The 24,090-nt window shown below is 29.5% G+C and overlaps 1 protein-coding gene across 4 annotated transcripts in view; it reads right to left on the bottom strand.

Annotated features, from left to right (window-relative positions):
• Positions 1-24,090, bottom strand: part of Calx (sodium/calcium exchanger 3) — a 348,920-nt gene that overhangs the window by 41,004 nt on the left and 283,826 nt on the right. For 3 of the 4 annotated variants that reach the window (XM_065515313.1, XM_065515311.1, XM_065515312.1), the window contains 2 exons: positions 16,247-16,338; positions 9,350-9,400 (listed from right to left, as the gene is read on the bottom strand). In XM_065515313.1, the coding sequence (XP_065371385.1) occupies positions 9,350-9,400; positions 16,247-16,338 (143 nt within the window). The remainder of the gene's footprint in view (positions 1-9,349; positions 9,401-16,246; positions 16,339-24,090) is intronic. The other variant, XM_065515314.1, reaches the window with a different exon arrangement.

The raw sequence follows: 24,090 nt of genomic DNA on the forward strand, positions 1-24,090 counted from the left end.
GTCAAAGTTAACCATCTTGGGTTAGGAAAATTTTGTACAGCTTGTAACTTGTACATATATGAACAGATTTCCATGAATGAGATTTCGTTATAAAGCAAGTGTGAAGGTAAAGAAATTCCTGGTGAATTTTTTAAAAAATTCTAAGTTTGTTATTAATTGTAGTTCTTACTAAATATGCCAAAAATACAAGGGCTGGTCAATAAGTTCATGACTTTCCCACCTCTTAATTGAAAGGGCCACTATGTTCCTGTCCATTTTCTCAATTTTCTCCTCATGTCACGCGGTAGGCTGCTATCAATGGCTGTCAAATACATACAACTGCATCTGTCAGTTGACTATTGTCAAAATTTGACTCTTGCGTCATTTGAAATATGTTTGACAGCCACTAATAGCAGCCTACCGAAAAAACCTATCACTCAAAGTTGCGTCTTTTTAATTGTTTTTTTATTTCGAAGTTGCGTCGTTTTTGTTTCAGTTTGCGTCACATGTTTCGATGTTGCGTTGTTAGTGCTTCGATTTGCGTCGTTAATACGAAAAGCTAAACAGAAAAATAGGATTTCCCGTTCAAAGCTGGGTTTTCACATACACCGTAATCGGAGCCGATAACGAAAACTGAAACTGAAAAACGTTGGTGTTCGTCACCGTCTAGTTTCTGAATTCTTTTCGTTTCAGTTGGGTGCGTTGCGGCATAAAACAGAAACGAAATTATTTTTTATGTTTTCATTTGGAAATTAAATAGAATTTCATTATTTTTGACAAAATCTATTATTTTTTCCTCTTCCAATAAAGAAAACTAATTTTTTTATTAATTTTGATTTTCTTTAAATTTGAAAAAAAAAATAATTAAAATAATTTCGTTCCTACAGCACCGAAAACATCCTACTTGAAGTTGTTTTCGTTCTGGCCCCAAATGACAGGTTTTTCGTTACTGATCGGTGCCGTTTCATTCGCAATTTTCGTTACCGATTTCTGAAACGAACTTTTTTCGGTGCAAATGTATGGAATTTCGTTTTCGGTGCCGATTACGCTGTATGCGGAAACGTAGCTTAAGTCTAGTGCAAATTCGAATTTGTGTCTTTTTAAAATTTCTGTGACTTCGAAGTTGCGTCGTTTTTGTTTCAGTTTGAGTCGTTAATATGAAAATGTTAGTACAAAGCAACAGTTAGACAAGTACATAACAAAATCAGCACGATTGACAAATCCTACAGTGTTTCTCCAGTCCCAATTAGCGACGCAAATCGGGGTATTAGTATATTTAGGCGAGCTTAACTATTTTCAGATAGGACATTTGTGTGGGGGCTGGAAGAAATAATGGACCGATTCTAACCAAATTGAATAGGCTTAGTCCTTGGGCCAATATAAAAGTTTGTGCCAAATTTTGCCGAATAATCTTTAAAATTGAGACCTGTTTTACATGGTTGGACAGACGGACGGACGGACATCACATAATCGACTCAGAAAGTGATACTGAACAGCTGGTTTTTAGGACAATATTTCTGCATGTTGCAAATACCAGCACTAACCCAATATACCCAAAATTCACGATATATTGTTGGCCGATCGGTGATTGAAGGAGCGAGAGATTGTGGAAGACATAGTCATCTCACATGGCTCAGTTATTTCAATTTTGAACGATCACTTGGGTATGAGAAAGTTTTTCGCAAGATCGTTGACGCGTTTGTTCACAATCGCAATCGTGTGATAACTTCGCAGGAGTGTCTGGCGTTGTTCAACTGCAATATGGACGAGTTTTTGCACCGTTTCGTAACCGTGGATGAAAAGTGGATCCTCCACAATACACCAGAGCCCAAACAGCTGTCAAAACAGTGGGTTTATCGGGGTGAATCGGCGCCAAAAAGAGTACTTTTTCAAGTACTTTCAAGTACGCACAAATGAACAGTTTCCATGGCAAAACTCCATGAATTAGGCTACGAATTCCTCCCTCATCCGCCATATTCTCTGGATTTACCCACGAGTTAGTATTTATTGTTTCCAAGCCTGAAGAAATGTCTCCGGGGAAAAGAGCTTTAACTCCAACTGTAAAATCATCTCACAAACAAATACATAGTATGATGTAATCGACAAATCTTATTATTTGGAAGGGATAACAAAGTGTATAGAACTCAAAGTAGACTATGTTGAAAAATAAAGCGATTTTTTTGTTCAAAAACCTATTCAAAAAGTCACGGACATATTGTCCCGCCCTCGTATTATATTTTTTTTAAACATCTTTGAGAAAATTTCAAAATTTAAACTTAAATATCTTTTAAACTAAAAGAGATAATTTAGTGAAGTTATCAAGAGTTTCCTTACTTTCCCACTTGCTGGATGAAGTGGTCGACATTGATACCCTGTATCTCATCTTGAATTCCAACAGAATGGTCACAAATACCTTTTTTTCTAAATCTAATGTCCTTCTCTACGCTTGGTTCACACAGAACTTTTAAAATACACTGTAATGTTATGTGTTTCAGTGGGCCATAAAATATATAAGTTACCATACAGCGCCAAATACTTAAGAGCATTTTCTTCAATAGTTTTACGCTTTGTCATTCGTCTTTAGAATAGTCCACTATATATCAATCCCAGATGTATTTTCAGTCCAAAAAAAAGCTACGTAATACAAGTACAACTCCTAATAGAATAAATTTTGCAAGAATATGAAAGATTTACTGTAAGCAGGCATTTAGATTAAGCTTAATAGCGTTAATTAGTAATTCTATAGTTATGTGGTTTTAAAGAAAACATTTATATTTAAACCAACAACTAGAGTTAAAAAATTTCGAGGAATTAGACAAACGATTCAATGTGAATGTCAATCTTGAAAATGTATTTGAATTATGTATGTGTATAAAGCCATGTAAATTTGAATAATTTTTCGTAGTATTTGTTTATTTTTATAGCGGTTTCATTAGCATTTTATAGTTATCATTCCCGTAAGATGAAGTTGATATTTTATTTTTTGCCATAATAAATACGACTGATGTTTTAGCCATTAAATCAACACTATTTGCATGTCATAATGATGCATTTCCCAAAAAGTACAGGTAGTTGATAGGTTTTATTTAGCACCGTTACAATTCAAATAAGTGAAATTTGAATTTTATTATTTTAAATGTTGGCAGTTGTTCAAATAAGCTCAGTTTAGGAGTTTGTAGAATCCGAAAATGTTCCATGTTTTCATTTCATTACAATGGTTTTTAAATAAATTTCAGTTTTAAAATTAAATTTTATTAAAAAATTCAATTTTGTTTAAAAAAAATAAACTCAATTTAGATAGAATTATAATAACATTGAGAGAATTTAAATAGTACAATAGCAATTAAGAGTTTTCCACAAAAAAGGGAACTTTTTCAGTTTGTTGTTCTTTAAAATTATTAATTAAAAGGGGAAAGTTAAAAGAAAATGGCAAAAAAGCGCAAGGAATTTTGGTATTTTTTTCTTCTCAATACTGTTAGTGCTGCTTTTTCAAAATAAAATTAGCTACAGACAATAAATAAATTTAAATAAAAATAAACGGAAACGGAAACAAACAACAAATTAAAAGAAAAGTGTTTCATAGTGAAAATTAGTGTTATATAAAAACAAAAAAAGTAAATGCAAGTTAGTGAGAAAAGAAACGATAATTTTAAAATCAAAAATTAAAAAAACTTAAGCTTTTTATTTTATTTATTGGTAAGTGCGTTGCTTTTTTGTTTTTTGTGGTGAAACTCACTACGTTTGCCTGTGAAAAATTGCAAAAAAAAAATAGATACACAAAATATTGATTAATTTTATTAATTGATTTCAGCTTAATTAAATATCTACATACAAGTAATAACAAAGACAGTAATAAAGACGTGATTTTACATACAACAGTAAATACGAGTAATTAGTGTAGGCGTATTGTGTTCAAAAATATTCACACACAATACAATTTAGCTATATATTTGAAAGATTAATTAGTAACACAATTTGAAATTAGTAGGAATAAATTAGTGTTATAAATTAGGAAATAAATATGACGAGAAATACATAAGAGGAAGACGATTACGAGTAGTAAGGTAGTTATTTCTAATGAGAAATTAATGAAAAAGGCAATCTTAATAATATTTTAGTTTTGTATTTTAAATTATTGATGTTCAAAGATTCGAAGGACCATTTTATTTTAATTTCACTCCTCCTACTATTTATCACCGTGATGGTTGTATTATTTGATGAAATGGATGCATAGAATATTGGACTGTTGTGGAAGAGCTAAGTCATCTTGAATATGCGGACGATGTACTTCTTTTATGTAACACCAAATCTGAGATGCAGGAGCTCTTAACAACCCTAACCGACAAGTCAATAGAAGTTGGATTAAAGGCTAACATAGGAAAGATGAAGGTAATGAGGCAGAATATACAGAATACCACGTTTGAATACCTTGGAAGTGTTATCAATGTGGAAGGTGGTACCAAAAGCGATATGAAAACCCGTTTGAAAAATGCTAAGGCCAGTTTTGCAATGCTACAGACGATGTGGCTGTCCAATTCAATTAACTAAAATATGGCTTTTTGATTCATGTGTTAAATCATTTCTCCTGTACGGCTGCGAGACATGGTTTGTAACAAATGAATCAACGAAAAAGTTACAAAACATCATCAGTAGATGTCTCCGATACATTTTAAGACTATGATGGCCTCAAACTATCAGCATTGTCAGTCTACTGGAAAGAGCAGGACAAATCCCTGTTGGCATGGATATAAAAATGAGAAAATATAGCTGGTTGGGACATATATTGATCAATTTTGGTTAAATCTTGTTTGTTGTATGAATATTCTGCATTTGTTTTGGAGCTTTAAGCTTCTTTTAGAGAAAGTCAAGTTCCCGGGAATTCTCGCACAATTTCCCGGCATAGAAAATTCTGCGGAATTTCCGTCCCGAGAATTCCAGTGAAAATCTCTAATTGGGAGCTACTCAAGCAACAATTTCAAAAGCAGGGGAATTGGATACCATACGATATGAAGCCGGGGGACCATGAGAGACAATTTGCGTGTCTGAAATGATGCTTGAACGCTATTACCGATAACCCGAAACGTAAGAAATCGTATGTGAAGCCCGTCCAAACAGCCGAATCGCCACTAAAACCAAATATCTTTGGCGCTAATTCTTTGTATTTGGTGGGAGCAAAAGGTTCCATTTATGAGCTGCTGAAATCTGGTCAGACCATCACTGGGAACCTGTACTGAAAGAAACTACTGATTCGTTTGAGGCGAGCATTGACTGAAAAACGCCAGAAATGAAACCATAATATTTCACATTTCATAGCTCGGCTACAGGTTGTAATACATATTAAAAACTATTTAGAAATAAGTGATTGGGAAGTTTTGCCTCACCCACCTTATAGTCCAGAACACTCTCTCTGGGATACGCTTCACTTTGGAACAGAGTATCAGATTTTGGGCTGATTCGTTTTTGGCATCCAAACAATGGCCAATACAATTTTAATAAATTTATATTGTACATATGTTTTAAAAAGCAAAGCATTTGAAAATCCCTCACTTTTAAGTCATACACCCAATATAATTTTTTAACAGCTTAGGTTCTTCTTAGATTTCCTGAAACTGAAATGGTCCTTCGAATCCTCTATTGATGAAATCAGCTATTACTATTGTATTTATGTAAATTTTTAATTTTCTTATAATTTTAAAGGATTTTTAAACATTAATTCATAATTACATTTTAATATAATATTATTTATTAAGAATGCCTTTTTCTTTATGAAAAAAAAAATAAAATAGATGAATTTGTACAAATGTGAGGAGAAATAAATAAAAATGTAAAGTAAATTTTTTTTTGTAAACATCAATAAGATTTTTCTGTTTTCCTTTTTTCTTGGTCTAATTAAAAAAAAACAAAATTTATTTTCGAATAGCAAAACGTAGACAACATTTAAATTCTAAAGAAAACAATATTGATATGTATACACATAGAAGGCCAATAATAGTAGAAATATTTAATATAGAGACCAGTTACCAAACAAATATTAAGTAGGGGACAACACCAGTTTACATAAATATGTATAATAAATAAGTTAAAATAATATAAATTAAAAACACAGATTTTTAGTTGTGCACACAAAGAAAACTAAATTTCAAAGACCACATTCATAATAAATTTTGAAATTTAACAAAGTTTTATAAACAAATTTTTTATTTGGTTTTATTAACCTTTGATAAATTTAAAAAAGTAATTATGAATATGGGGTATGGTATTTTAGTTTTTTTTCGCTTGTAGCAACAAATGTTCAGTTTAGAAATTTTATAACCTCAACTGAAAACTATGGTTGGTTTCAAAGTTCATTGTCACAATAAGTCTGTTGTTATATGTATAGAACCATTATAGTAATTATACAGGTCAACAAATAAAGAACGCAATTTTGGTGCCGAAATACCATTAGAGGTTTTGTATTAGCTTTGTAGTGGCATATTTTTTTTGTAAGACCATAAATTAACTTATCTAAACAAAACAATATAGCTCGGAATAAATGTGGATCAAATTGTTCCTAATATATGCAATCATATTGAAATTTTGATATAAATTTTAGTGTTAGAAACCCAATGAATATGTAATATGTAATAAAATCTTTATTTATTAAAATCTTTATTTAAAAAACTTGTCAAAAGGTCAAAGGCAATCCCGCAATTCCTAAAAATTGGAGCGAAAATTCCAAAAATGGTATTTTTTACAATTTTGCCTATAGGGTCCACATTTCCTTCGGGGCGATAAATAGGGAACACATAAAGGTTTCCAAAACTGCTTTTTGTTTTCTGATCCCAGCTTTGCGATTTTAGAACATGTGGCCCAAAGTTGAATTTTTGATAAAAAATAGGTCAAATTCCGAAGGGCGTAGGGGCGAAATATTTCAAAAATTGTACATGTTTTTATACCAAAATGTTCTCCATAAAGATACCTTACAGAAAAACATAAAATTGTTATATGTTCTTAAAGAAAGTTTTTTTTAAATGCCTATAACTTAAAAATTAGAAGAGATAAATAGCACACGCAAGCATGTCTTTTGAAGACCTAGCTTTTCAAAAATATTAAAATCTTTGAAATCGGATTGGAAACAAAAAAATGCCACGTGTTTAAAAGCATTTGTATGGCCCATTTTAATAACATAAACTCGAATGCTCCTTGGCTACGCCCACCTAAAATTTTATCCCGATCGGACCAGCCGTTTAGAAATGCTAGATTTATTTCCAAAAAATTTCGATTCTGCCCCACTGTGCATCGGAGGGAAAACATGACGGTTGGAAAACAAAATATTATAAACCCGAGATATAATTTTGCCTTCATTACACATAAAATTGGGACTTATGTAGCCAGTGGTCCATGATTTGCCTTACTTTCAAGAAATTTTCCAGGTAGGAGTAAGAGCTGGTTGACACATGTCAAGTTTACTTACTCAAGTCCTGAGTTTGTAGATGAGAGAGGAGATGAGATCGGAAAGATTTTTCTTTTTTTCTTCCTCTCTGTACTATAAACTCAAGACAGGCTAAAGTAAACTTGACGAATGTGAAACAGCACTAAAGAAAATCTAAAAGCTATTAGTTTTGTTGGCCAATAAAGACATTTAATGAAAGATTTCATACATTCAATGAACGATTTAGAAAATTCTTAGGAAATCAGAAGACTGAAAATTACTAGAAATTAGTTATGGGCTTTTTAATTAACTTTAAAAATCTTGCATTTAATATGAATATAAAATAAAATGTTGTAAAATCGTTTATTTTTATTTTTACCCCTTCAATTTCTCAAAGGTACACGTTTCATTGAATAGTTAAAATTAATTTTATTTTTTTTTCGGCACCAAAATCTTTGTAGACCTGTGTTACTTATTAATTGTATTTAAATATTAATAACACTGTGCTACAAGTTACAAATTCTTGTTAAGTAACGTATTGAAGGTTGTAGGCCTGGTTGAGTATTTAGATCAATAAGTTGTTTTTAAAAATACACCCAAAATCCAGAGTTATGGCAAAAAATTATGTTTTTTTGTTACCATCATCTTTAGACGAATCGTAGTGCAGTAATTTCTTAACAGATTCTACGATCAACATTTCGAAATGTTACATATGGAATGACAAAATACCGCAATAAAAATAAAATTTTTGACTACGCCCACTTTTTTTAAAATTTCACAAAGTAGGCTTACCAAATTTAGATTTTTGCAGTTAAGCTGGCTTTGAATTCGATTCTAAATCGATAATTAACAATTTCTTGTAAAACAAAATAAAAAGGCTAATAATTTGTATTGATTGTCTGCTGAAATTGAAATTTTCTTGTTCAGAAAAGGTATCACAGCTTGAATAGAAATACATACATTAGGCCGGGTCGAATTGTATGGACGATAAAAAAGTAAAAAAATCAGAAACGCAATCTACGGAAAATTCTAAGAAAGTTTCCTCAAGAAACCATAGGTCTAAAATAAAATCCTATCTTGCGCATTTTGACTTTTATTCAATGATATTTCAGTATATACATTTTTTTAATAGTTTTTTCTGGATAAAAGTCGAAATGCGCAAGATAGGATTTGATTTTAGACCTATGGTTTCTTGTTATTTTATTCAGAATATTTTAGGATTTTTTTTTTTATATATTAAATAAAATAACACATAATTTTTATTTAAAATAAACATAATTTTTCTTTCAATATCATTTTAGAATTTTAAAATCCGGTAAGAAATTGCAATGTTAGATTTTTTAAGTTCCTGAAGTCTTAAAAAAACATATTAAACATAATAACAGATTTAAAAGTTATCTAGCAAATATTTTAAATGCTTTAAACAGTTCTCAACCAGACCTAATAATTACAAAAAAACACTTGACAAGTGTTTTATTGTTACGTTGAAGCACAGTGTAATTTAGTTAAAGTTAATGTTTTGATGCAATTTTAGTAAACTAGTAAATTCTTTAACTCTAATTAGAGAAATAAATTTTAAATATAAAATTGAGAAATTAACTAAACACCAGTTTTTAATTATTATTATTTTTTTAATATAGAGAAATATAGTGAAATAAATTATTAAAAAAGAAATAAACAACCAAGTAGTATGTAAAAATAGTATTAAATAGTAGTACAAACATTAAAACAGAAAAAAGTAGGACAAAATGACGACACTGAATTAAACGAGTAATAAAATATAAAAGATTTTAAGTTTGTAGGAGTTACAAAAATTAGACAGAGAAGAAGTATTTATTAATACGATTAGAGTATTCACATATTTAAAACATTTTTATATTTTAAAAAGAAATTATTAAAATAGTTTAAATATTTTTTTTTTTCATTAAAAAAAAACTATATTGATTGATGTTTACGTACCCAAAAATTTGTTAAAAAATACAAATGCATCCTTTTTATTAGATCTATTATCTGTTGAAGGATAAAAAAATGGGAATATTTTTTTATGTTGTTTGAGGAATTTGAGAAAAAACTAAATAAAATATGTTTAAAGGATTTAGTAAATTAAATTAAAATGATGGATTTCTTAAGCCTAAATGATTGGTGGTTATTGGTTTAGAGATTCATATGAAAATGTTTTAAATTAAACTAAACAAAATTCAAAAAAATATTTAAAACTAGTTTAAATCTAACTTTTTTATTTTTTAGGGGAATTTGTAATGATTGCAATGTATGGACAAATATGTTGCATAGCTTAAGGTTTGGATTGTGGGTTTTATATTTCGAAAGATGTGGGTGAAATTTTCGCAAGACAGACTTGGCTTAAAATGTTGATGGTGGAATTATGACTTGGAAGTCATAAACGATTTCTGAGAAATAAATATCGATAAAATATTGTAGATAAGCAAGATATTTTCATTTTAATAATTCAGAATTTAACAATTAACAAATCTCTAGCTCTATAAGAAAACTGAATTATGACAGATATATTTTCTATAAGAAAAATGTCAGTTAGACAGACATGTTTTCTATAAGAAAAATGTCAGTTAGACAGACATGTTTTCTATAAGAAAAATGTCAGTTAGACAGACATGTTTTCTATAAGAAAAATGTCAGTTAGACAGACATGTTTTCTATAAGAAAAATGTCAGTTAGACAGACATGTTTTCTATAAGAAAAATGTCTGTTAGACAGACATGTTTTCTATAAGAAAAATGTTTTCTATAAGAAAAATGTCTGTTAGACAGACAGATTTTCTATAAGAAAAATGTCTGTTAGACAGACAGATTTTCTATAAGAAAAATGTCTGTTAGACAGACATGTTTTCTATAAGAAAAATGTCTGTTAGACAGACATGTTTTCTATAAGAAAAATGTCTGTTAGACAGACATGTTTTCTATAAGAAAAATGTATGTTAGACAGACATGTTTTCTATAAGAAAAATGTATGTTAGACAGACATGTTTTCTATAAGAAAAATGTCTGTTAGACAGACATGTTTTCTATAAGAAAAATGTCTGTTAGACAGACATGTTTTCTATAAGAAAAATGTCTGTTAGACAGACATGTTTTCTATAAGAAAAATGTCTGTTAGACAGACATGTTTTCTATAAGAAAAATGTCTGTTAGACTGACATGTTTTGTATAAGAAAAATGTCTGTTAGACAGACATATTTTCTATAAGAAAAATGTCTGTTAGACAGACATATTTTCTATAAGAAAAATGTCTGTTAGACAGACATATTTTCTATAAGAAAAATGTCTGTTAGACAGAAAATATGTCTGTTAGACAGACATATTTTCTATAAGAAAAATGTCTGTAAGACAGACATGCAAATTTTCTTATGTACGCTTAGATTTTTTCGTACGGTTGTTGATTGTAATTGAACTACTGTTAATATTCCACATAAAATTCTTTTACCGATATTTATACATTCAGAAAATTATTAAAGCCAATAGCAAAACATAAATTGAAAATCCATACATATTATGTATGGAAAACTACGAGAAGAAAATATATAGCCGAAACGTTTATTGCGAATAATATAGCAGTTACGTTTATATAAATTACTAAACATTTTTCTGTTTCTATTTCAAAGCAAACCATGCAATTTCATTTCCATTTGATATCAGATCTAAAATATTTTACTAAAATTTCATTACTATCTAATTAAATCAGCATTATCAGTTTTCTATACCAGTGAGTTTAAATAGTAAAATGTTGATGAATGAATGTTTAAAATAATTAGCATTTTAATGATTTTATAATAAAGGAGTAAAGGATACAGGAAAGAAATGATGAAAAATTATACGATGAATTAATGCAACTTTTTGGAAATTAATATGGAGTGCTTATTGGTTTTCCCTTATTTAAAGGTATATTTAAACTTATAACAAAAGGATTATTTACGAGGAAGCTTGAGCAGAGGATTGAAACATGGGTTTATTAACTGGAGCTAAACTACTTAGCTAAACCTAAAGGGGAGAAGAAACAGGTGTGAAAATTGAATGATTTATTAAACATTTTAAATAATTTTCAAATTTTCTTAAAATTTGTAATACAAAAATTTTGAACTTTGAACTCTCAATGTTCATGCCTGTTTATAGCTTCCCTGTGGTCTATTAAAAAAATTACAATTTCAAAAGCTGTTCCTTTGCTTGGGGAAAAAAATTATATTGGAGCGGCAACATGTTGAGTGTTCTTTAAATTAAATTTGGGGTAAAAATACCAGGTGTTAATACAACCACACACATGATTAATTACTAACTATTGTTTTTTTTTTTTTTGGTTTTTGCTTAAATTATACACACACAATCACATCAATATTAAAATACTAATAAAAACTGAAAAAATTAAGAATTAAAATTAACAAACCAAAAACTAAAAAATATATAAAGAACTTTGATAGAAACGTTAAACAAATCTAAACTACACGGATTTCCATCCATTCAATTAAACTATAAACTACGGCGGCTTGTTTTTTCACATCTTTTATATTTTATTACTAAATATGCTTTGTTTTTTTTGTTTTATTTAAAATTGTTGGGTTTTTGTTTTTAATTGTGTTGGAACTTTTGTGGAATGTGTTAAAAACTAAAACTAATTTGTTGTTTTGAAAATTCAAAAAGGAACAAAAAAAAAAAGAATACAATAAACAAATTAGCTAATAAAAATAGTGTAATAAATTAAAAAAAAAATAACAAAACGAAAATATTTCAAATAATAATACAACAAAAATGACTAATCTAATAAAATAATTAAAAAATTAACCAAAATAAATACTAAACAAATCAAAAATTTAAATCAACACAAATTCCATTTAGTTGCACTTTTTTGTTCACTATTTTTCTTTTGCTTTTTTGAGTATTTTCAAATGAGAAATTTAATTGAAATAGTTTTCAAAATAATTAAGTTTTTATGTGATTGTGTTTTAATGACTTTAAGATTATTTTATTTTAAAGGGGACTGACTGATTTTCTGAAAAGGGAACTTGAAATTATAAAATTTTAAATAAATTGAATTTCCAATAAATGTTGACTTGAAGACATTGTGTTAAATTGTTTTGTTGTTGTTATAGGGAAATGACAGTTATTTGTTGCTATTTTCTTAGGAATTATTTTTAGTGATATAGATATTTATATACTCTACACAGAGATCATGTGCGGTACTTACTACATCTTTGATTACACTGTCCAACAAATTGAGACTTTTTGATTGGAACAGAATAGCGACCCTATAATTCTGAAAAGGCATGTTGAGTAGATCATTTTTGTAGAATAAACTTATAGTAGACCTGGTCGGAATTTTTTTTACAGTGGGTCAAAGTTTTCATTTTTTGATCGAAGGGAGCAGTATACTAACTGAAAAAAATGTTGTAAGTTAATATCTGATAGAATTCTTATGGTCAGAGTTATATTATGGAATTTTATGGGGATCATTTTTGTGGAAGATCTTAACCCTTTAGCTCCTCTCTTTAGGGGTCAATTTGACCCTTTTTTTGAGAAAATCAAATAAAGTCCTTTCAAAAAGGACATTTAAGGATTCAAATATTCTACGAAAATTTTTTCCGGAAAATTTCAGCGGGGGTCACCAAAGATACCAAAGTTGTAAATAAAGCTCTTTACGCTTAATTCGCAAGATTACACGCCACCTTGGGTCTCACATTTTTTAAAAAAATCACAAAAAATCAATTTATGATCCGAATGAGCTGATATTTAAAATATAAATAGTCCTAGAGAAGATCTACAAAAAATATATATACATATTTTAATTCAGACCAGCTGGACTATAAGTTTATTCTACAAAAATGCTCTACTCAACATGCCCTTTCAGAATTATAGGGTCGCTATTCTGTTCCAAAAATGCTGTTGGACAGTGTTATTATTATAAAACATAATTCCTTTGATACAGTCTATAGACCTGAAATAATTTATTTTGTCCTACATAAAATAATTGTCCTCATTCGTGAGCTATACAGAGGAACCGAATGCAAAGAGAAGTTTGAAGGTCGGGAGAGTTAGCTATTCGTGTTTAATGCAGGTGTGTTTTATCTCATGGCCTTTTTTTATCACAAATGTTGTTCCTGATGCTTTTTGATCGACTAAAGGACCAAACATATATAGAAGTACCGAAATACATATATAGAATATGTTGAGAGTATATGTTAGCTTGAAAGCCCCTTCGGAATGTGACCTATTTTTTTTTAATCAAAATTTCAACTTTGGGCCACATGTTCTAAAATCCCAAAGCTGGGATCAGAAAATTTAAAGCAGCTTTTGAAACCTTGATGTGTTCCCTATTTATCCCCGAAGGAAAAATAGAATTTTTCGTATTTAGAATTTTAGAAAGTGAAAATAGAGAAAGCAGCTACAATTTCCCGGTTAGCCGCATGTTATAACATCTTGATTATATGGGTTATAAAACTGTTTCGTATGTGAATAATATCTACATCAGAATCTGGAAAACATCTGGCTACTAACTTGATAATAATGGGATTGGCACTAGGAGTGAAAATCATGGTAAAACTGATCGTGTACCTTTCTTAAGAAAATATGGTGAAAAAGCGTAGAGAAAATGTACGTTTCACCACAGAGAATTGTGAATAATATCGGCATTTAAAACTGAATTTTTCATATTGAAGGGATAACATATCTATATGACAGACACTAAAAGCAGAACCGGATCGAGAAATTGATATTCAATATATCGCAAACGTAAAAGAAGTAGCTACTGAGGAAATGGTAAACACGATGGGAACGTAATCAAAATGGTAGGTGGAGCCGTAAACAAATACCAGATATCTGAAATTAGATTAAATGAGTACATGGTAGAAGGCACTAGTATATACAGCAGATTTTTTCACTCGACTATCTTTCGGCCAACATTGACAACCTTTCTTTGAAACACGCAGAGAATAGATATAGTTGTATATGTCTACCATAGCCATTTCAACATTTTTAAACGTTTTTTAACAGTATTATAATCACTGTAATTATGAATATGATTCCGGTTACCATAACATGTTAAGTTACCATTCACATCATTGTATCAATATTATATATGATTGTAGTAATTGTGTATATGTTTGTGGCAACCATGTTTATGATATAATATTTCACCATATTGTGACTATGGTTATCATACTCTATGTTATGCTACAACATGTTATGATATAATGATTCATCATGAACATGATTACCATAAGCATATATTTATTTACCACAATCATATTTATGATTGCTACAATGATGGGAATTTTAATAATTACAGTGACCATAATATTGTTAAAAAAAAACTTTTAAAAATGTTGAAACGGTTATGGTAAACTTGTACAACTATATTATTCGCTGGGTGAAGTTGGGGCTAGTTCAACTTGGTGGGAACAATATCATCAGCTATACTAAGGAATGCAAACTGACTGAGGTATTATCGAATATAGAAGGAGGATATTAGAATATACAGATTGTCAGGCAACTTTGAAATCGCTAATGAATATTTAAACGACTTCCAATTGTTGAGGACGGTAAAATCTGTGGGTAGACTCTGATAATGCTTCTCGTATACCTAGATAGACCATTAGATCTGTGTGGGGAATACACGATCACTCGCAAACAAGATCTTTTTAGACTAATTATGTAAATATTTTGTTCAAACCAACATTTTTTTTGGTTGCCAAAATTTATTCGAATTTAGGCGTAACTTCAACAATATTTAAAATTGAATTTCTAAAAACTCGCAACAATTTTAACAACATTTCCCATTACACATTTCATTCTAACACAATGTATTTTTAATGAACAAATTTCATTAAAAATGAGATTAAAATGTATGCATGAATTTTTATGTCTTAAGAGTAGTTAAGCACACAAATTTTCAATAAAATCTCATTTATGACAACATTTTGTTTCTTTTTTTTTTTTTTGGGTGGCGGGTTTGTTTTGTTTATAATATTTAGCCAAGATAGTATAATAATATGTAATAAAAATGAATGTTTAATAAAAAATTTAATTTTTACTGAAATTCATGGTAGATACTAAAGAGAGAAAAAAAGAAAGACAAAATAAAATAAAAAGATAATAGCCAAGGAAACGTATGAAAGAAAGTAAAAAAAGAGAGAGAAAAAGGTGATGAAATATACAAATGTAATAATAATTATAAAATGTTTTTTTTTTGTCTTTTTGCATATTTATAATTATAATTATGAATATATGTATATATTTTTTGGTTTAATTAAGTTTTCAACCAAAATAGATTAATGATGTTTTCTAGACAATATTTTGTAGGTTTTGTTTTTTAAACGCATGAATTTGGAAAAGAAAATGTCAAGAAAAATAGAAGGGTAGACAAAAAAGGGCAAGCACCTTTAATTAAATGTATTTGATAACAAATAATTTATCTTTTATAACCTCAAGCCAATATTCGATCTTTCTTTTACTTTTAAATTATGTTTTAAATAAATAATAATGATAAATAGAAGTGGCAGCAAGGAGGAGGTATATGTTTAAGGGTTTTACTATTTAAAAAAATGGAGCATACTTTAGGGATCAACATAATAATAATAATGTATTGATGGGTAATTTTTGTTTAATAAAAATAAATGAGAAATAAATATTTTTGGGTACAGGAAATGAAGATTTTTATGTTTTGTGTGAATGTATAGGTAGTTGAGAAATATTGGTATATGTAGGGTGTTATTGATTATAATTTTGTCTATCTAGGTTCTTAACATTTAGCCCTGCCTGTTTACTTATAATTTATAAATCGTATAAATCTAGTGCTTAATAATGTGCTGTGAGTATGGAATAATTATGAGCTTACCTGGAGCCATAATGGGTTCACCAATGTTGACATAGAAGAGTACATCTTTTTCATAACTGCCTTCCTCAATTACACCCAATTGTATAATTTTTCTGAAATGAAAAATAAAAAGAAAAATTAGTATTGAAAACATTTTAACGAATTGAGTTTGTAATTTTCAAACATAAAATCAATTAAAACCATTTAAACATAATAATAACCATTAAATACATATAAAAACATAAATGCTGTATAATTTAATTAATTGATTAATTTCTTTACCAAACAAATAAAAAAAATCTCTCATAAATTATACTTTACTAATAAAATTTGATGAACATGATGATGAAAATATTTATTTCATTGATTTATATGTGCAATTTTTTTCATTATAAAAATCTCATCATCATCAGTATCATAACCTAAGTAAAGAACAAGGAAAAACAAACAAAATATTATTAAAAAAAAAATAGATACGAGTATCAACACACTATCAAGAACTGTAGTTTAAAAATTTATTATTGAAAAAAAAAAACATGAAATAAATGAAGAAAAATCCATTTAACAACCAGCTACTCATACAATATATATAATTTCATTTCTCGTTCATATATTTTAGTGCGAAAATATACGTTTGTATGTTTGTAGTTTTTATGTGTTTTTGGGTATTTATTTCATTACGATTCATAATTTATAAAGCTCTTTTTTATTATTATTTATTAATGTTGCAAAATGTTTCATAAACTCACACACAAACAAAAAAAAAACGCCATTGAAACTCATACAAACACGTAAATTTTCCCATTATTTATTTGGGAAAATGAAAACCTCTAGCACTCTGTTAAAGAAATATCAAATAGACCATGTTAAAAATGAAAGAAACAAAAAATAAAAAATAAAGCTGAAAAAAACAAATGAACGAACTACAAATTTGTTTTGGCTGCCAGCCAAAATTATAGCAGACATGTTAGAGGAAAAACACAAACTCATGCAAACAAATTTTAAACAAAAAAAAAATGTTGCATTTGTATTTTTTTTATGAGTTGCGCATGTTGGGTTGACGTTTTTTGTCTAGATTGCATTATAAATGACAGGGACGTTGATGTGATTCTTTTTGGGGGGGAGGAGTAATGGTAACAAGCATTTGTTTGAAAAACCCAGTCCTGATTATGATGATTAATTTGTTCAAAAAGTACTAAAAACGAAAAAAGTACCCATTTATTTTCTCCATTGAGGATTGCTAACTAAGGAGTGAGATTGAAAAAACCATAGCACACGTTATTCCTTAACCCGGCAATTCCCATACCCTCGCCAAAGGAAGAAACAATTTGTTTTTATTAAAATACCCTCGCCAAAGGAAGAAACAATTTGTTTTTATTAAAAATAGTAAAAATACGTCTAGTTTAAACTATAAATAAGTTTAAAATAAAAAAAAATATAGCTAGTTGCGATTTTATAGCGGGGGTCACCAATAGGTGACACTGGGCAGAGAAAAAATAATTTTCTAAAAATACTTGTTGATATTGTTAGCCTGAATATCTAGCAGTATTTATTAAACAAAATTATTGTGATACTTAACCGTTTGGCATTTTTATAACAACTTATTTATCATAAAACACACATCAGTATGTTAAAATCAAAAACACTGCTTAAAGATTTTTAAAAATCCCCTAGTTAATAAAATTCTAGCGTTGCCAAAATAAAATCAGATATAAAACAGGATCTTGTCTGTATATAAAAAATATCATTATTTATCAATGATATCTGTTTCCATGTTTAAAACTACCGTTAATCTTTGTCACCTGTAGGTTACACTGGGAATTGCCGGGTTAAAGCTTTTAGCTTTTTAGTCCTTTGAAAATTATATCAGTTATTATGTTTAATGTCAATTATGTTCACTTGCTGTTTATCTGATTAAAATGAGTGACGAGAAAAAATTGCGTACTAAAATTATTAAATATCTTCAACAAAACCCAACTTGGTCCTACAAAAAGTTGGCCAAACAATCAAAGGTCTGCCGTCAAACTGATTCCAATGTTATGAAACAGTACAGGGAGAACTTGTCCGTTGATAGAAAACCTGTTTCTAAAGCAAATAAATATAAAGTAGTTTCAAAAGAGCTCCCAACTATGGTTCATACGGGGAAAAATTTTCCGGGAATATGTTTTTGTTAATTTTCGAGAAATGTTTGTCGGGAATTTCTTCATAAGTTTTCTTCTAAAAGTTACAATTTTCTAATTCGTTTCAATGACGAAATTTGCTGCTAATTGAATCATTTCATTATATCCATACACAGAGAAAACAGATTCATGCTAGCAACCGAATTTGTTGCTAATCGAATGATTCTACCTTAGTGACCGAATTTTACAATTGTGGCTACAAAATTTTAGAAAGTATAACAAAAGTTTGGTTGCTTCAACTGAAATTCTTCCTAATCAACTAACTTTCTGTTGATAGAACCGAAAAATTCAATGTGTGCAAACGAATCATTCGGTTGGCAACAAATTTGGTTGCTATCACGAATCTGTTTTCTCTGTGTAGATTTTTTCGGTTCTAGCAACAGTTAGTCAGTTAGCAAAGAAATTACGATGGAAATAATCGAAATTTTTTTCACTCAACTAAAGCCACAGCATAAAAATTTGGTTATTAATAATGAATCTAATTCTTAAAGGAATTATTAAGATGCCTAAAATTTAGGGATATTCAATGAATATTATTCATATTTAGAGAAAGTAATAACAATAATAGTGGTTCAAATTTTTTTTATCTACAATCAGATATGAAAAATGTCTCTAACTATGTTTTATAGATTTAACATAGTCGAAATTCTTAAGTTTTTTAATTAAACAAAGAATTTATTGATTTTATACTGATTAAAACTACGACTGTGACAATACCGATAAAATGCCATTATTAAATTAGAAACTTTATGCTGCACCAATATTGTACAACCAAATATAGTTATTTTATACTTCCTTTAAAACCCTGCTGCAATTATAAGTCAATTTTTTCGAAAAAAATTTTCTGGTATTTGGTTTTATTTAGTGTTAAAAAATTAAACGATTTTTTACCTTCCTCCCGGTAAAGAAAAAAGTCCGGAGAATTAGGAACCCTACTCCCAACACATCCGGTAGGAAAGCAGTCCGGTTAGCTCAGTTCTCGGACTATTTGGTACGAAAAGTTAAAGCCAATGCAGATTTAAGAACATAAAAGACTCAAAAAGTTCCTGACAGAAATGATGGTAAAAATTTAGAGGCCAAAGACAGAGCACGGAAATTGAAGTCAAGTTTTATAAACAAATATACCTGCCTAATGGATGACAAATCGTATGTTCTGTCCATTTATGTTCAGGTCAATATTTTTATGTTGCTGATGCTCGAGGGAATGTTGTTGAAAAGTTTATGACCCAAAAGCAGAAAATTGTACCAAAAAGTTCTTGGTATGGCAAGCAATATGCTGTTGCGGCAAAAAAGCCAAACATTTGTTACTAAGAGCTCTATAAATGCCAAAATTTACATCAAGGAATGTTTACAAAAATGGATGCTTCCACTCAAAAGACTTCTTAATGCGTCCACTTATTTTTGGCCTGATTTGGCATCCTATCATTATGATAAGAAAGGTTTTGAGTGGTACAACAACAATAATGTAGTATTTGGTAATTCCACCCAATTGTGCAGATCTTTGGCCTGTGGAAAGGTATTGGGTTAAAGAACATGGGAAAGGTATTCCGCAAATTCCCTTCAAATGAATCAGTTGTGTTCGGCACACGTTCCCTGTGATGGTCTGGCCAGCAGCTCATAATAGATGGGACCCTTTTAGTTCCACCAAATACAGAGCATTACCTTAACGATATCGATATTTGGCTTCGATGTCGATTCGACTGGTTGGTCGGGCTTCACATACGATCTCTTATGCATTGGGTAATTGTAATGAATCCATTTGATGCAAAAATTATATCATATGGGACATGCAAAATCGTCTTTCAAGGTCTCTCGGCTTCAATTTGTATGGTGCCCAATTTCCTTGCTTTTGGATGAATCCTGCTATTTGAAAACTTTTTCAAATTGCTCCTTGAATAGTTCCCAATGATGTCGCAAGGTTTTGTTGAGTTTGACAACAACCATCATGGAGTAACGCCTCCTGGTTTTCAAACTTTTTTGGCTGGCCTGGGTGATCTTTGTCTTCCGTATCAAAATCTCTACTTCTGAACCGAACAAATTACCTCTCGCACATTGAAACCGTTGGAACACATTCACTAAAAGCTTTGGAGAGCAATCGTTGTGCTTCAGCGGCGCTTTTTTTTAAATAAAAATGTAAAGCAAAACTTCCCGCATATGACGCTTTATTGGTACAAAATTCGACATTTGCGAAGCAAAAAACTTTGTTGTGTTTTTGGTAAATGACAGATATGTACCCTTCAAAATGACATATAAGTCATTAAAAACAAAAATCGCGTTCAAATTATACGTCATCTATTGTAAATCCCATCCTAAAGTAGCTAATTTTATTAGCCTAAAAGTATGCACCTTTGTCACACATTTCTGGATTATTCTTAAAATTTCTATAGAATATTCATTACCCTTTCGCATACAACGCTTGTGTTTTCATAAATATAATATAAAATTGTGAAACCAACTTATTTTGAACACTTTAAATCTAAAAAAGTTTAGTTGTTTGTTAATGAAACTTTTTTTTTAGTTTGAAGTACTTATATTTATATTCTTTGAACGAAAATTATTAGTTTTAATATCAGGATGTTATAAAATTGAACACAATATTCTAGAACTTAGAGCAGACTTAAGGTAGTCAGTTTAGAAAACTTAACAGTAAATGGAAAAAATAATGAAGGAATAATATCAATATGGCTTTTTAGATGCAGCTAATTATTAGGACTTGCTAGAAAGAAAGGTAAATCTTTATAAACTAAACAAAACATTAAAAGTCAACATAAATCGAGACATAATGAAGGTCAAAGGTCACAAAAATCGGGTTATTGCATAATATCATACATATTTTGCATCCTACATGTTTAAAAGTTATTACCAACTTCTTAGAGTGAAGAAGTTCCCATACTTTAGTTAATGAAAACAAATATAGATTTGTTTTTAAAATCATTTCAAATTATTTCATACTTTAAAGTGTTTTAAAATTAATTTTCTACATTTCTTAACAAACACCTACAGGCCTAAATGTAGGGCTAGCTAGCTATCTCTCAAATTTCAGTTTTATTTTATTTATAGCATTTCTGTAACAGTCAATATCAAAACATGCCCACGTACAGTCAACAAATATCATACGTACATATTAAAATTTATACGAGAATCTAGACAAAAAAAAAATATATAATGCGTTTGGATGTGATTTTTCTTGTAACCAAAAATTTATCATGTATAAACAATTCATATGAATATTAAAATATTTCGATAAATTTGCACAAATCTAAATAACGACTACTGCACACATCTGTGCATGTACTTACTTGCACATGTATGTCGCTGCATGTGTGACTGACTGACTACATATTTCGATATAAATCTATGACTTATGTTAGAATTTATTTATAGTTTATTTGTTGTCACACTAAATTGTATCTATTGGCTTGTGTGTATGTATATCTGTATCTAAATATGTATGTGGCTCTGTGTTTTTAAGTATGACATCAAATAATTTCATCATATTGTTTTTATGATTTAATAAATGCAAAATAAAAATATTAAATAATTTATTATTAATAAATATAAACACATAAATATGCTGTAATATGTGTGGCATTTAATTTATGTTATTTGAACAATTTATTATGTTTTGGTTTATGTTATTATTGAATATAAATTGAATTTAATTTTGTAGGAAAATCTATTAAAATTCTTAAAGGGAAAAAAGACAGAATTTAAAGGAATTTATTAATTATTATTTACCATGAATTATCTCAACCACAAAATGGTAATCAATTCGGTTGTACTTTTTACAAAAAACCCAACAAGAACGGCAACAGCACACTCAGCAATGAATTCACAATAAACGCCCAGTGGTTCCCGATGGCTGTTCCGAACTAAGGAGTAAGATCGAAAAAATCTTAACATACATAAATGTTAATAAAAAACAAGTAAGAGAGGTAGCTATATTCGGCTGTGCCGAATCTTATATACCCTTCACCAAATTATACTTCAAAATACAAATTTTAAATATTTTTAGGTAAACAAATTTTTTTTCCAGTTATTTTTTTTTCTTTCATTTTTTGTTAAATTTGTTTTCTTGGAATTCTTATTTTAATTTTTTTTTTTAAACTTAAAATTTTTTTTTTAAATATAAAAAAAAAATTTTTTGTGTTTTAATTTTTTGGTGAAAAAAAAATTCGGGTTAAAAAATATTTTTTCCGATTTTGACCCATTGTAGTCCAAATTACTATGGTCGTTGCAAAGGTCTTTGAAATATCTATAATTAGATATCCATTTTGTCTATATTAATGACTTGGTAATCCAGATATAGGTCAAAAATAGGTTAAAAATCGAGGTTGTCCTATTTTTTTCCCCATATCTCAGCCATTTGCGGACCGATTTTGCTGATTTTAAATAGCAAACTTCTCGAAAGCATGTCTGGCAGAATTATTGAAGATTTGGATCACGATGATATCTGGGGTCTTCAGAAAATTTATTTCAACAGACGGACAGAAAGACAGACCAATATCTCTAAACTGGCGGAGGATTTGCCTCTCTTGGTAGAAATAGCACATTATTGTTCTTGTACCACTCAAGACCTTCCTTACCATAGTGACAGTATGCCAAATCAGGCCAAAAATAAGTGGACACATTAAAAAGTCTTATGAATCGAAGCAGCCTTTTTTTGTAAACATTTCTTGATGTAAATTTCGGCATTTATAGAGCTCTTTGTAACAAATGTTTGGCTTTTTAGCCTCAACTGCTTATTACTTGCCATACCAAGAACTTTTTGGGAAAATTTTCTGCTTTTGGGTCCTAAGCTTTTCTACAACATTTCCTCAAGCATCAGCAACATAAAAATATTGATCCGGAAGCTGCGAAAATTTTCCGGAACATACGTTTCGTCAGCCATTATCCAGGAGGTATATTTATACCCTACACCACCATAGTGGGGAAGGTATAATACGTTTGTGCAGGTGTTTGTAACGGTCAAAAATATTAGTCTAACACCCACCCTTAAAGTATACCGATCGACTTAGAATCACTTTCTGAGTAGATTAAACGATGACGGTCAGTCCTTCTGGATGCCTGGCTGTCGCAATTTTGAAGATATTTCGATAAAATTTGGTATGTATTACTTTTTCGACCCAAGGACCAAGCCTATGGCTGAAATCGGTCCATTATTTCACCTAGCCCCCATACAAATGTCCTTCCGAAATTGGACTTTATCGGTCATAAATGTTTAATTTATATATGTATCTCCACAAATCACGCTCCAAATAAGTTTTATATATACAAAATTCATGTCACCAAATTTTGTTACGATCGGTCTTTAATTAGTCATAGCTCCAATATAGACCCGCTTCCGAAAATCACTTTAACGTACATAAATCGCTTAAAAATGTCGGTATACACACAAAATTCAACATGGTTAACTTTCATATAGACATAAATCACACGACCCAATTTCGGTCCATAATTGATCATAGCTCCCATATAAGGCCCACTTCCGAAAACCACTCAAAAATATAAATTATTGAAATTTTAAAAGAAAAATGTTTTAGTATAGGGTACTATATATGGTCGGGCTTGACCAACCATACTTTCTTACTTGTTTTTTATAAAATTTGACTTAAATTTCCGTGCTTTGCCTTTGGCCTCTAAATTTCTAGCAGAGTTCCTGTCAAGAACTTTTTGAGCCTTGTT

This window comes from Calliphora vicina, chromosome 1 (genome assembly GCF_958450345.1).
Source record: "Calliphora vicina chromosome 1, idCalVici1.1, whole genome shotgun sequence".
In the NCBI taxonomy this organism is placed as follows: Eukaryota; Metazoa; Arthropoda; class Insecta; order Diptera; family Calliphoridae; genus Calliphora; species Calliphora vicina.